This window comes from Electrophorus electricus, chromosome 1 (genome assembly GCF_041902795.1).
Source record: "Electrophorus electricus isolate QZ-2024a chromosome 1, ASM4190279v1, whole genome shotgun sequence".
In the NCBI taxonomy this organism is placed as follows: Eukaryota; Metazoa; Chordata; class Actinopteri; order Gymnotiformes; family Gymnotidae; genus Electrophorus; species Electrophorus electricus.
Window position 1 is genome coordinate 26,110,647 of NC_137497.1, and position 14,938 is coordinate 26,125,584.

General features: G+C 37.8%; 1 protein-coding gene across 4 annotated transcripts in view; it reads right to left on the reverse strand.

The window, feature by feature from the left end:
- Positions 1–1,033: 1,033 nt before the first annotated feature.
- The window catches only part of kntc1 (kinetochore associated 1), a 36,191-nt gene continuing 22,286 nt past the window's right edge, over positions 1,034–14,938 (reverse strand). For 2 of the 4 annotated variants that reach the window (XM_081713468.1, XM_081713466.1), the window contains 15 exons: positions 14,382–14,592; positions 13,327–13,418; positions 12,334–12,389; positions 12,106–12,184; positions 11,809–11,933; positions 6,908–7,043; positions 6,010–6,105; positions 5,855–5,911; positions 5,372–5,426; positions 5,180–5,243; positions 4,858–4,987; positions 3,239–3,328; positions 2,986–3,140; positions 1,829–1,931; positions 1,034–1,569 (listed from right to left, as the gene is read on the reverse strand). In XM_081713468.1, the coding sequence (XP_081569594.1) occupies positions 1,534–1,569; positions 1,829–1,931; positions 2,986–3,140; positions 3,239–3,328; positions 4,858–4,987; positions 5,180–5,243; positions 5,372–5,426; positions 5,855–5,911; positions 6,010–6,105; positions 6,908–7,043; positions 11,809–11,933; positions 12,106–12,184; positions 12,334–12,389; positions 13,327–13,418; positions 14,382–14,592 (1,485 nt within the window). In that variant the 3' untranslated portion in view covers positions 1,034–1,533. Of the gene's footprint in view, positions 1,570–1,707; positions 1,932–2,985; positions 3,141–3,238; positions 3,329–4,857; positions 4,988–5,179; positions 5,244–5,371; positions 5,427–5,854; positions 5,912–6,009; positions 6,510–6,907; positions 7,044–11,808; positions 11,934–12,105; positions 12,185–12,333; positions 12,390–13,326; positions 13,419–14,381; positions 14,593–14,938 lie in introns of those variants that run through there. The other 2 variants (XR_014123387.1, XM_081713471.1) reach the window with 2 other exon arrangements.

Consider the following 14,938-nt stretch of genomic DNA (forward strand, 5'->3'; position numbering starts at 1 on the left):
CAGATTTTAAAACAAAATGTGAAATGTTTACATAATTAGTGAACAAAAATAAATAAATCCTAATGTTAATCAAAGACGAATACTTCCTCTTTCTGGAGTGCATTAGTATTCTGGCTGCAGCATTTAAAAACATAAGACTAATCAATTTTTAAATGGAGGTATCTCCATTTTTAGATTTAGTTTCATGTTTCTGGTTTGCATGTGGAACTCAGTCGATTTAGTTTTATCTGCCTACTGAGTCCAAAGAGGAGACTTCATCTCTACATGGGATCTGCTTCACTGTAGAATATATGCAATGCCTAGATTATGAGAAATACCATGAACCTAAACCAAATGGCAACTTTATTGGACACACATATTTGAGGTGAATTTTACATTTGTTGCCATCAGCCACACTCAGCCATCCTCTCAGTTCCATCAGCGTCTGACCAAAGAACCACCGCTGACCAGATGTTATTTGGATGGTGAACCATTCTCAGTACATCAAACATTAATGTTACCACTGTCTGTCATAAAACTCAGAATTAGACTTGTGGCTGTTTAAAGTCCTATAACTTTAATCAAGCAAAATTATTTATTTGGCCCAAATACATATTGTGAATGCTTTTTAAAAAGTTTATGTATCCTTTTTACAGGGCTGTCACTTCAGTGTTAATGCTGAAACCACCAAACGTGTAGCATATCCGATTGCTTTTTTTCCCTGTAATTTTTGTGTTAATACAAAGTGCTGACCTAAAAACAAACAGCGGGTAGTTGTAGGTAATAAAGCCATTTTTGAGTGCACGTGCATTTCTACATGAATGGGACTAAGCTATCCGGTATGATTCTACGGCCATAGTTTTTTCCCCACCTACTCCCAATGTAAAAACTGCAACTCAGGAGCTGAAATTCAGATGATACTTCCTCCACCATATCTGTAAAGGGATGCAGCAGCTATAGACACTTTTTCCTGCATAGACAATTGTTTTTGAATATGAACTAGAAATAGCTCACTTTCAAGAAACAGCTGCCCCAGGGTGTATTGTCACTGCAGTGAAGGTCCACTGAGTGCTTACCCACAACAGACTCAACTTTCACTTTATTATCACATTTTAATAAGTTACCTGTATTTGTTAACTGAATGTCAAAGGAATACTTCAATATCATTGGAGGCACACAACACAAAACATACACAGTAAACATACTGTAACGACTCTGAATTAGTATTTGCACTATTGACTACTGACTTCTACTACTTGCTATTAAACTGTAAGCTTTGATTAACACCTTTTCAGTTACAATGGGGAGTTATGGCTCCTCCCACCCAATTACATCACATTCAGCTTTACTACATGTCTAGCAATGGGCAATGTGTACCACATATCTTGCAATGTGCAAAACAAACACTGATTGCCAGTTGTGTGGGAATACAAAAGACCCCTGAAAGCCAGCACATCAATCAATATCACAAAATGTTTATTAAACAGACTTTTCTTTAATGTAAAAAACTGCAGATCATTTCCCCCTTTTTTGTTACAGACGTTACTACTTGCTTCAACTCCGGGATTCCATTGTCTGTTCCAAGAACTCCTGAAATGGAGTATAAAAACACATTTAATTATTTTGCTTTTTTTCCCCTGTTCAGTTCACAACAAATTTCCAATGCAAGTTTCTCCAATACTCCCCACCAACAGCCCTCACTTGGAAACAGAATCTGCACACATATACCTTTTTTTGTCCCCTTGGTGTTGTTTCTACCACTGCTGACCTCTCCTACTTGTGGAACTCCGGAGAATGGGGGAAGTAGAAAATTTACTGTAATTCAGACAGTGAGCCACCGTTACATTACCTTAATGGGGTCAGAGCAGACAGCATTACTTGACATCCTTGTTCCTCCTTTCAGCTCCTTGCAGCTCAGATATTCCTGGGCAAGTTCAATAGCTTCCTCTTTCCTGTTGGGGGAGAGGGTGAAAGAACCATGTGGACCATAAAGTGCATAAGTAAAAAATAAGGAAAAGTTTGGGACAGCTAACATCAAAAAGGCCAATGAGACAAATAAGAAAAAAAAATGACAGTATGCAAAATAAAAAGAATTTAGAACATTGTGGAGACTTTGTGGTAACATTGTGGTAGTCAATTAAGACATTTTATGACTGGCTTTTAAGAGGCTTTTATGTCCAACCAGAGCCAAGGCTGACGGGTTATAAAATTTCCAGAGGCAACCCAACCCAACCCAACGTCTCAATTCAACTTGATCCAGTCAGGCATTTGGCATTTAGGGCAACGGTAGCTCAGTGATTAAGGTACTTGCCCCACAAGTTGCTAATGTTAGTTCCCTGAGCAAGGCCCTTAACCCTCAGTTGATCAAGTTGTATTTGGTCATAATTGTAAGTCGCTTTGGATAAAAGCATCAGCTCAATGTTTAAATAGGCTACCAATTTCAAACAAACAAATAAAAAGGACAACATAGAACCACTACTTTAAAAATACCAAGGAATCTTATCAAATGTCACAAAATATATCTGTAATTTCTTGATGAAACCCAACTTGGTGTTAAGACTGATGCAGATTTAAGCTTCAAATAATTAAATCATTTGTGGCCCTTAAAACTGTTTCTCACCCAAGCCTCTGGACACAATAGAAAGTATACTGCAAGTATAAAAGTATTCTGTTCCACCTCACAGCACACCTGAACCAAGTCACTGAGAGCTCAAGATACGTGGCACCAACCCTGGAGCTAGGTTAGAAGTAGAAAGATCTGGTGGGTCCTGAGGTCTACGATAATAAACACACACTAAATACATATTATTAAATACACTCAAATTGTGCAGACTACAATCATATGGAGTTCAAATATCCAAGAATCTGAAATGCTCAGTACACCAATGAAGTAACTGCAGTGTTAAGACAACACTATTTTCAAGGCAAAAATGCAGAAAAAAAGTAAAGCATTACAGAAGAAATGCTAAGACAACGTAGGACCTGGTACAATCAAAGAGAACTAACCTGTTGTGGTTTACAAGGTAGTGAACCAGCTCGTCCACTTGATCAGAACGAGCCTTTAAAACCAAGTGCTTCATAAGAGACCGAAAGTGTTCAGTCTTCATCAATCCCTGGTACTGGCCATTTTGAGAAAGGAATGTCAGTACTGTCTCTCTGATCTGCAGTTCAGAAACAGTGGTAGAAGTCAGTAAATCTCCAAATGTGAGTTTGAGAACTGGAACTAAACAAACATTTTTGATCAAGTAAAAATCCAGACCTGAGATGGAATGCCAGCCAGCTCTCCAGTGGTCATACTTTCTTCCAGCTGATCCAGAATAAGAGCAGGATTACAGGACAGCAGGAAGCTCTTATAGAGAGAACAGATAAAGATTATTTTGAGTGGAGTTGTAACACAATTACAATAATAGTAATGCTGTAATTTGTTCACATTGTTCACTGTGTTTTAGGTTTTAAGACATCACTTTTTTAAAACAAAATATAAGCATGTGAATTTTGCTGAAGAGCTAAATTATACAACTTCATAAAGTTGTGAAATTAAATCACACCATTTTAAAATTAGGGTAAGCATTGTCAATACCTATATAGCCAACAGAGTAACAAATTGCTAGTGTTTTGGCCAAGTGAATATCAAACAACTATTCAGAAAAATTTATATCACCTTGTAGGTTCACTATTGGTCTAAACAGCATGTAGCTTGCCTGTGAGTGCTTATGCCATAAATGAATGGGCTCAGGGAAGCACCAGTGTGTTTTCCATGGGTGTTTAGAACAGCTTCAAACCACAGATGGTAAAAGCGATTTCATCCTCAATTAGTTTTGGTGTGTGTGTGTGTGTGTGTGTGTGTGTGTGTGTGTGTGTGTGTGTGTGTGTGTGTGTGTGTGTGTGTGTATGTATATATATATATATATATATATATATATATATATATATCTTCCATTTCTTAAAGACCTTCGAATTTACAGTTGCAGTATCTGTTATTTATCCTGAATGTTACCACAATCACTCCTCTTAAAAGTTTATTACCTCTTTATTTTATGGTGCTCAACACTGATGTCCAGTTAGCATACGAGTGCTTTTAAAATTAAAAATAGCATATTTTCCAGAAAGAAATACATACGTTTAGATAAAGAGCAATCCCTTGGAATTCAAGGGGTGTCCCAAATATTTTGGTAGGGTGGTGCACATATAACAAAAGTAAGAGAGCGTCAATACCATTATAAGACAAAAAGAGAGCAAATCCAGAGAAAAATCTCTAGTACACAAACAGAAGATTTTGCAGAAGATCATGAAAACAGCATCACAAAATCTAAACATGAAGAGTCTCTCTTCATAAAAAGTCTCTCTTCTGTAAAAGGCCAGACAACTATAGACAAAACTATCTAAAAAAAATTAATTACTCAAAAGAGTTCTTTAACAAATATGTGCCTTTCAACATATTCAGCCTATTTACTTGAAAAGTGTTACTTGACGGGTGATAATCATGCAAAAAAAATATGTCTCGATTTAAACCGGTTTGCTGGTCTGTCAGTCGCTGAGACTTCTGAATGGGCGTTTGACAATTTCTAATCAGTTGGAATATCTGTACCTAATGCTGTGTTGTTGTTGTTGTTTTGTTTTTTTTTTACTTAACATTTGCTATTTTACTTTTATTACTATTATTGCAAAATTTATAAACTAAAAATATCAAAACTTTGATACCATTTTCAGAAAGAGAATGAAAAGAGAAAGAGAAAGAGATCTAGTGACATTTTCAGACACACTGGTAAAGTCATAATAATTCAACATGGCTTCTTTCAACAATTGTGACCAATAAACCGAGGAAATGGTGAGTAAGATCTCTGAATGAAACGCTGTTGACTCACAAGAGGAACTCACCTGGATTTGCTGCTCCCTCTTTTTGGAACAGGGGATGAGTAAAAGGCTGCCAAGAGAGTAAGCCATCAGGTTGAACTGGGCAAAACGCTTGGCGATTCCAATCAGGTCCAGACTCAACAGGAATGGGCATCTGAACAGAACATACAAACAGTCATTAGGAATCATTCATTCACTAGAGGGAAATGTGCCATGCAATAACATTGTGGCTTTTATGATCACCAACAAACTGATTAGAAACCTTCAAGGACCATAGTCTTCAGATTCAGTGAATTATAGTTGCAGGTCTATTTAACTATGAAGCTAAATGACAAACGAAACCTACTTAAGGAGGAGGACAAACGTCTTGTAGAAAGTTGCCTGTTGTTGAGGGCTCAGAGGAAGAGATGCTGTGAATATAGTATTAAGTCATGTATGTAACGCACACATTCCAGTATCAAACATGTGACATTTTCAGACTAAGAGATTACTATTATAACCTTATTAAATTAGCACTTCATACAGACAAATTATTTACCTGTCATGAAGGGTGCTAGAATCACACTCCGCCAGGTTCTGGAAAAGCCTGGCACCTGTAGGACATGACATGACTGCTGTTAACATCTACAACTTTTAATGCAAGAGAAAAAGCATAATTAAATGGTTCTAATGAGAAATTACAAAAAAAAACGAAAGCACAGTTTTAGACTAGTTTGACTTAATGTATGGTTTAAATATTTTTGCATAATTAATATTAGGCAGTAAGAAACAAACTAAACTAAATCAACAGGTAATGTGGCTGCAAAAATTTCAACTGTAATCCTCCCTCGTTACAGTCAAAAGTATTTCAATTACAACAATGCATTAGTTTGTAGGATATAACCAACAATACCGAACAACACATTTACTTATGATTGCAAGTGCAGGTTTACAAAAGATTGATACTAAAGCACTCCTCAGCATGCATATCTATTAAAGTTACAATAGAGAATATATTAAATCAATTTTATTTGATTATTACCTCCAAAAGGCTGGGCACTGCTCTGAGATTTTCCAGAATCTTCTGCAAATAGCTTATCTATACAGGGAGCAGAATATCTGAAATTGTTTTGTATCCCCACCCCTTCCTTTCATTTAAAAAAAAATTTGGGTAAAGCCTTCTACAAGCTGACATACCATATTAAACACCAGAAGTTTCTGGAGCACACCACTCCATAAGTGTGGATCATAAACAGAATACTCCATGCAAAGATCTGCCACCAGACACACAGCCTGTAAAGTGTTGCAGAGATACAACAATGACAAACACCATAGCCCCGCTTAGCAAATGAAACTATTACCACAGATGATGCATAGCCTGTAAGTACTCAAGTATTAAAGAATGTATTAAAAGAAATAGGTACATAATGACCAGAGTATGTGAGCGCTGTGGACTGACAGTGGATCAAGAAGTGGAGAGACAATTTTGCCGGGAGCAAGGAGCTCCGTGCCACACACACACACTCTGATAAGGATTGATGCATCACTCATCGAAAATCTTTAGGTCAGTTAGAACAGTAAGCAACAAGTCTAAGCACACAAAACGTTTAATATGTGGCAACATGTCATTCTGGCATTTATTTTCTATAATATCCAATTTCTATGTGTCTAAAATAAATGAAAGGTTTCCCAATTTCCTAGAAGAAAGAGAGAGAGAAATCCAATTCACACTCAGGAAAAAAAAATCCTGTGTGACCAAAAGCAACTCCTTAATGGTATTATACATTCACATTTTGTAAAGTACCGATTTGATCCATTTGTAAATGTAGCACTTCAGGAGCAAGACCAAAAAAATATTACTACAGAATTAAACACTATTACCGTAATACTATATGAAATTTTTATCCAAGACTTTCAAAGTTTGTTTGCACACTCAACTGGCTTAAGCACAGACTTATATGTGTTATTTATATAGTGGCTTTTATAACAGGAATTGGCACAAAGCAATTTTATGGACATCTGGGTCTAAGCCACCAGTGGGCAAGAAAAACTCCCCAAGAGATTCCTCTATATAAATATAAAAAGCCATTCCTACCTGAGGTTCATTATTGTGGTTTTTCCATAAACCCTTAATCATGCCTTCTTTAGGACTGCTGAGAAACAACTCCAGGTTGTATGGAATGTTGAGAGCCTCCAACTGAGAGAGGTACATGTAGCACTTCAGGTAATACCTGGCATAGAAGAAACCAGAACTGAGAGTAGGAAATCCAAACAGGGTTTTTAAATAAACTATTGAAAGCATGAATATTCAATATTTTTTGGCCCACACTGAAAGAAATATTTTAGATATCTATTATTCATCTTAAATTTTGTGACTTCACAATGCAAAGGTTAATTTTTTTCTTAGAATAAGCAACTCCATGAAATTGAAAAAGTAATAACACTAGTTTTAACAAGGATATTCAAGAAAGCACCCTGAACATACTTGGGTAACAAAGTCTCTTTGTATTAAACCGCTAGTAACTACCCTGTTACTTATTCAACTATTCATAGACACACGTACTGACCAAACCTCATCACAAATTGTATGGAAACCTTTACTGGAATTTCAGTTTTGGTCAGTATGTGTGTCTATAAATAGCACTGTGTAAGATTTCGTGGCATCCAACAGAGTCTGCAGACTGCAACCAACTGAATTCCCCTCCCTTACCAAGCATGCAATAGCACCTACAGTGGCTGTCAGGTGACAAGCTACTTCCAAAATGATATAATCTACCACTGCATCAAGTAATCATATTATTATATAAAATTGCATTTAGTCATTTTTTTCTGTAAAAGCATAGGCTGTAGCTTCCAGTAAATATTTGTTACATATTCTACATTGTGATAATGTTTTAATCGCAAACAGTAACTAGCTGTTTTTCATGTTAATACAAGGTAACATTAGCAAAGTAACATTAAAAAACTAGGTGGTTGGTCTGCTTGCAAGATGGTTTTAGCAGGATTTGTTTTCCTGCATTTGCAGATTCAAAGACTAGACAGACTACTCAGTAATGTTACAGAGGTTAGAAGTTTCATTGCTTTTTTTTTTTTTTTTAATCAACATCTTTTTTTAGCTGTAGGTTAATCTTGATCATGTCACTAGTTTTTTGTGTTCCAAATGGCAAAGATACATTTTAGTTTTGGCACATAATTGTCAAATTACAGTACTAGTAGCAATTTTCAAATATTAGATAATTTTTTCATCACTGACATGGGAAAAGGTTCCTTGTTTTGGTAACTATGGCCAAAGCCATGCTCTAACCAAAGCTATCAAACAACAAATTGCATTTAGATTGCTATAATAAATTGCCTGTCTACCAGAAAACAGGTAACTTTGGCATTTCATTGAAAACATTTGTAATTTTTCATTTTGCTTCTTCATGTTTTTGCTCATTGATGACAATGACTCACCCTCCCTTGCTTTTCCTTGTTCTAAATAATTAGCACAATCCTCAATTTATGAATATTTGGGTTCTAAAACTTCTAAAAACAAAAAAAAATGGTTAGCCAGCACCGGCAGCAACTACTGATTCTTCTTTATTCTTTTTTTTTAAGGTGTTCAATGTAAAACAGGTGAAAAACGCACTCTAGAGCCAATGTCTGTGTGTTCTGGGCTACTGTGAAAACAGGGCAGTGCAACATGGCAGTATCTGTGGGAAGACGAGCCTGTCCTTATGTAGATGTGAAGGGCTCGTTCTAACGAAAACACAATTCATAGTTACAGGTGATTATATTGCAAATGAAAGCATTATTGTATACTACACTCCATTTCTACTCCCCCCAAATCTTACAAACTGCAACTTGGTGTCTCAAGACATCGGCACACTCATACATGCCTGATAAAGTAAAACAGAAAATAGAAAATGTCTGCAACATGTTCTCTGGGGAAATCCACACTTTGACCAGACACAGCCATCTTGCTTTTAATAGCGACACACTGACACATTATGCAAATCAACGAATTTTATGTAATCAACAATGTTAGTTACATCAGCGAGTTGCCCCAGCACTAGTATCTTGTAATAAAAGTTCCGCAGCTTCATGAGATGGATGACTAAAAACCTTAAACTAACGTTACATACTACTGTTACAGTCTGTGACTGTAAAAGTATTTAAACTGCTTAGTTATTTTTCCTTGACCCTTAACTGCATATTACTCCAGTGATGGAATAAATCCATGTCATAACCATTTTAAGTTTTAAGTCAAGTACTTAAGTAAAAATACTGATTCTCCAGTTAAGGTAAAATGTTCCTATGCCCTACGTCCATCAATCGATCGATTGATCAATCGATGTGCTTTATGGATACTGTACATGATCCTGTCTCAGTGATGTGCTGGATATTGTGTATGACAGTGCTGCCAATGCTGTGGTAGCTCTCAGGCTCTTGGGTCAGAAGCATGAAATTGCCTCGTATCGATGTGCTGGCCATACGTTTCAGTTAGTGCCCTGAAGAAAGAGCCCCAGATAACCCAGATAAGCAAGACATTTGGGGCTGCAAGGTGCCTTGTAGAACATTTCAGGAGACATAAATCGGCCAGAAGCATGCTCACAACCAAACAAATGCAAAGGGGCCCTAGCTGAGAATAAGGCGATCCAGGCTGTGTCTGTAAGATGGAACAGTTCTTACTAATTGGTGAGTCTCCTCTTTGGAGCAGCAGTGGCAGGTGATCACAACCCTTTCAGCCCCAGAGGTCACACAGTGAGGAAAGTGCTACCTTGATCTGAAAAGTGACTAGGGGAACTACTGGAGGAACTGGAGCAGGTTCTGAAGCCCTCTGAAAAAGCCATAATGTTGAGAGGCTTACATCACTGTTTCTGTTGTACCTACAATAGTAAATGGCTTTCAGAGGTCCACATAGAAAACACTGAGTCTGCTCCTGTCAGCTCCTTCCTAATAGCTGCAGCACAGGACACAGCTTGATGGTAGGATGGCAAGATCACATTCATATCAAAATGTGTGTAATTTCTACTGCTCTTGAGCCAAGATTTTGCAAGCTAAAAGTTCCTTCCATCAGAGAACAAGCTAAAAGTGCAAATCAAAGATCAGACTCAAGCACTTCAAGCCAGATAAAGTGAGAAAGAACATGCTCAAAATGCGAGTGTGGAGCTGGTGAACTCAGCCAGGGCACAGCCACGAATTTAACATAGGAGGCCAATGTATGTGCTAGATGCATTGCTGGGCACAGACTCATAGGAAGAGAACAGCAGTGAGAACGATAACAGTCCCGATGAAGATGGTGTTGACAATAAAATGGTGAGGAATGAGGTACTCATGTATTTTGCTGAACAATGTAAGGGATAAGAGACCATTCCAATGGTGGAAGGAAAATGCAGCAATGTTCCTCATCCTGGCTATTCTGGACAAATCAAATATCTGTATATACATGCAATATCAGCAACATCAACATCTGAATGCCTCTTTTCAGCTGCTGGGAACATTGTGACACAAAAGATCAATCCTGACCTCAGAGCATGCCCACATCTCTCCACTGCTATACCTGACTATATTCTTATGGTCTTCCCAAATCAGGACCCATGGAGACCCATAGCCTAAGAGAGGGACGGGGGAAGGACGGAGGGAGAGAAAAAAGGAGGAGAGGACAAGAAAGAAAGAGGGAAGGGAGAGTGATTAAGAGTGTGTGCCTGGGTGTGTGTTAGTGGTACCGAGATTTGATTTAGGCTAAGCACACTGTAGGAGTAGGAGTCGAGCTGGACACTCTGCATGTGGTGGCAGAGAAACAGACTCGTAATACGCTGCTGGCCATTATGGACGATGTATCACACCCCCTGTACACTACAATGGACAAACAGAGAAGTGCGCTCGGTGGAAGAAGACCGATATAGCTGCGCTGCGTGAAGGAGCGCCATGTGAGATCTTTTCTCCCCACTGCAATAACACTCTACAATGAGTGTCCTCAGTGCAGGGACACTACCGATCTCCTGGTGTAAGGACTCCTTTCATTTTGCAGCTCTTATATCATGATATCGTTTATATCATGTACATAGTCATTTATGCATATAGACACTTCTCACCATTATCATATGTTTTACCTTTTAATATGTTTCTTACTGCAATACTGATGATTGCAGTCCTTGGAGCACCTTTTTTGGCTTCTCTTGCATAACTCATGTACATAATCTATATATGTATACAGACCCTGCTTACTGTTATAATATTAAGGTTTACAGTTAATCTGTACCATACCTTTGAAACTCACTTTTACAACTCTGCCCTGTTTGTATATTCTGATTTAATGTATGTCTTCTCTTGTGCAATTTGTACAGTATTGTGAAGCTGCAATTTCCTTCAGGATCAATAAAGTGATTGCACTAGCTTTAGTCGTTCCTGTTAGGAAAGAAAACATGTTACTCAAATTGCACTAATTCTACTGTAAAAGGATTTTATGTTGGGATGAAACTTGAAGTTGCAATATGTTTCAGTATTCCTCCTGAAAGTAACTTGAGTTTTATATTCGTTCATTCGTTTTGTTTTTATATTGTAATGTAGATTGTACTATATTCATTTTATTTGAATTGTACAAGTGCTTGCTTTAATTTTATTTTGGAGAGACTTTATGTTGGACAGTACAGATTACCAGTTAAGACTGGGTTATTTTTTGTTGAGGAATAATGCCCTGCAGTGCATATTTTGTTTATTGCTACATTTGTTTTTAAGGGAAGACGACTGACTAAAAATATTCAAATATTAATGACAAGACCTTTTTTACTATTTATTTATTTTGGGTAAATTTTTAAATTAATAATTATTATTAATTGAGTAATGAGGAAATAATGTTTAGAATTAACTAATAAATAACCATTAGATTAATCTACTAACTGCGAAAAGAATCACTAGAATAAGTGCAGGCCCACCAGGTGCAGGCCCACCAGGTGCAGGCCCACCATTTGCAGAACAATATAAGACACCAGAATGAAACCCACTGGCACGTACTTGATTTTGTCACTGGGTGTGTGAGACAGGGCCTCCAGTGTGGTAGAGTCAGCGATGTGAATGAGAGAGTGCAGGGTCCGACTGCGGTGCTCGAATGTCAGTCGGAGGCCTGAGCCTCCCAGCGGCTGCGAAGGAAACAGGTATGCCTAGATTACACTAGGTTTCTTTAACTTCTGAAGGACAGCAGTATGTCAAGTGTCATGCAGAATGGAATATTAGGCTTGATATTATAAATAAAGCTAACCATAACTAGTATATCTATTATGGTACACATTCTGAAGCCATAGGCATACATACCCATGTCTCTGCAGTCAGGATGGGATTAAGCAGTCGGACACTCATATCCATCGGGTGCATTTGCAGTAAGTACACCACTCTTGAGATAGAGAGAAAAACAAACCATAAAATGAAAGATGCACAATAAATCTATCCCATCAATCTTTTTGTAAGGTTAGCTGTTATATAAATAAATAAATGAATGAATAAACATTCCAATAAGACTGACAGAATTTGTTCTTCATTTACCTCATGAGATCAGGGTCTTCAGACAGATCAGTAACAGAGTCCTGGTACCGTATCTCCTGTATTGATGTAAAGACCTCCTTTACAATAACAACAGCAGCAGCAGCAGCAGCAGCAAAAAACCTCCATCAACCGACGATAACTACCTTAAATCTGTGCGTAAAGGCAACTAGTCATGGTAGTGTTTTGATTTTGTGATTGGCTGTCCATTCCACCAATCAAATGTTTTGGTTTTTTTTTTATTACTTTGTGGTGTATTTTGGCCATTCTCCTTCAGTGATAAGAACGTTTCTGACCTACTGAATTGCTTGAGATACTGAACAGTTGTATTCCAAATGCTAAAATGCTTTTACAAAACTAACAAATGTCAGAGGCAGTAAACTTGTAAAACAGTAAACACTGTAAAAGTGTTTTCAAGCCTGTCTTGATCACGAGTCAAAGACTTTAAAAGAGGTGAAATGTGGTAAGGTACCATCAACTTGAAATTTGATGAAAAACACACCACTAGAGACACTGAGATATATGTGCATGTTCAAAACACTTGAAGTCATGTGTTTTTTCAAATGTGCACTAAATCTAGGGGAAGGGCCAGTGGATGGACTGTTCAGGTGATGCTGGTCTTTGATTCTGTGAGACCTCCCGCTGCTCAAGACACACACAGATACACCGACGCCATCGGGCAGTGTTTGGCCTGCATTTTTCTCCAGAATGCCTTTGATGTTAAGAACTGCTATTGTTTTTAAAAGGTCTGGCATGAATCCAGTACATTACACAAAAAGTGAAAGGACAGAATGGTACCATTTATTGCACAAATACGAATTTGGCTTCATAGTATACATAATAACCAACACCCAGGGCACTACTGATATTACTTAAAAAATAAATTAATAATCAACCTATCCCCAATGGTTCTATATTTATAGAACTTGCACAGTATGCAGTATACTGTATAAAGCACGTTTCATATAGCAGTGTGCGTGCTTGAAAACAACTTGCCTTGCAAAGCCACTTCTCCAAGAGAATATTTCGAATCTTCACGAGGTCAACACCATTGATTGATGCAATCTCCTTAGCAACACTGTGAATGTCTACATATATAAAAGAAAAAAAAAAGTGATGTCCAACTTCAGGGATTTTTATATTTCCAATAGTAAGTTTCCTATATTCTCAAATATACCCAGGTCTCCCACTCTAATTTAAAAACAAGGATGTCTAATGAACAGAAAAACAAACCACCTATGTTAAATGGGTGCAGGGAAATCAAGTCACCATAACAACCTGCTCAATAAGGAAACGTGTGAAAATAACACTTTGAAAAATGGCAACTAAATATTAAAGATGCTACAAACAAAAAGTCCTTGTTATTCCAAGATTTGCAAAAAAAAAAAGATCAAATTCCCCAACTTTCCACGTCTGCAATACACTTTATAAAATTCCATGATATTCCAGAAATTCCATTATACATGGGAAGCTTCCACACAATTCATCTTCTGAAGCCTGTGTTTAATGAGGATGATTAGTGAGGCATTCATTTGAAAGGTGATGTGCTTGAAAACAGCAGTATTATCAGGTCAAGTTAAGGGGCAAAATTGGGTTGTAATTTATGGCTCTCTTAATCAGAGTCACAAGTGCACACGACTGCTTCTAAAAAAGGGCTAGCTGTGGTATGTGGCTTGCACAAAGCTGACTGAAAACAATTGAGAATGGTTTGCATTTTGCATTGAATGTCCTCTATTGCTACATTTGATGAGTTCAAATTACATGACGTGTCTCCCTAGAAAAAATGTTTTCCAGTCATCTCTGAAAATGATCAGTGGATAAATTTATTCATGTTCATTCACACTTGCAGGCACCCACTCCCCGACATGACAAAAGCTTAAATATAATTTCCATATGTTGTGTGGGCAGCTTGGAAATGTATAAAGAGAAAGCATGTTAGGAAAACAAAAGTTTTACAAGACATTTATTGCCCCACAAACATTGATTTCTCATGCCAACATATTAATTATTTGGACACATCTATGTGATTACAGTGGTGCATTTGCTCTTACCTGGGTAGACCTGCCCGGCAGGGCTTCTCATGCGCTCCACCACCGAGCTGTGCTCAAACAGGGCCACGATAAGACGACCTGGCAGCCCAGTGAGCTTCAGGAGCTCTGGGCCATCCAGCTGAGAGGACATGAGGGTGTTCTCGGTGGCCGAGCGCTGGTACTGTAGCTGCAATTTTGAGGTCAGCGTCTCTCCCCTGGCCTGCAAGTCCCCCTACTCACAAAGAGCCGCGAGCAGGACAGGAGGGCGCAGAAGAGCACGGTGGAGCAGAAAGGAAGAGTCAAGAAACGAGAGGTAATAGATATCCTGGAGATACAAGTTTCTCCAAACTACGGCTTGCAATGTTCAGTTAAACCTGTTTCTGTTCTGCTGCCATCATCTGCAAAGCTCCAACTTTCACAGGACAAATACAAAGAACTAATACAAATATTATATTCCTATGGAATGACAACCCAGTCCATTTAAGGGGCACCAATAACAAAAGCACATAATACTGAGGCTACTTTTATTTAATAATATTTATGCGTTACTGGGGTGATACAGCTGTCACGTTTGTACC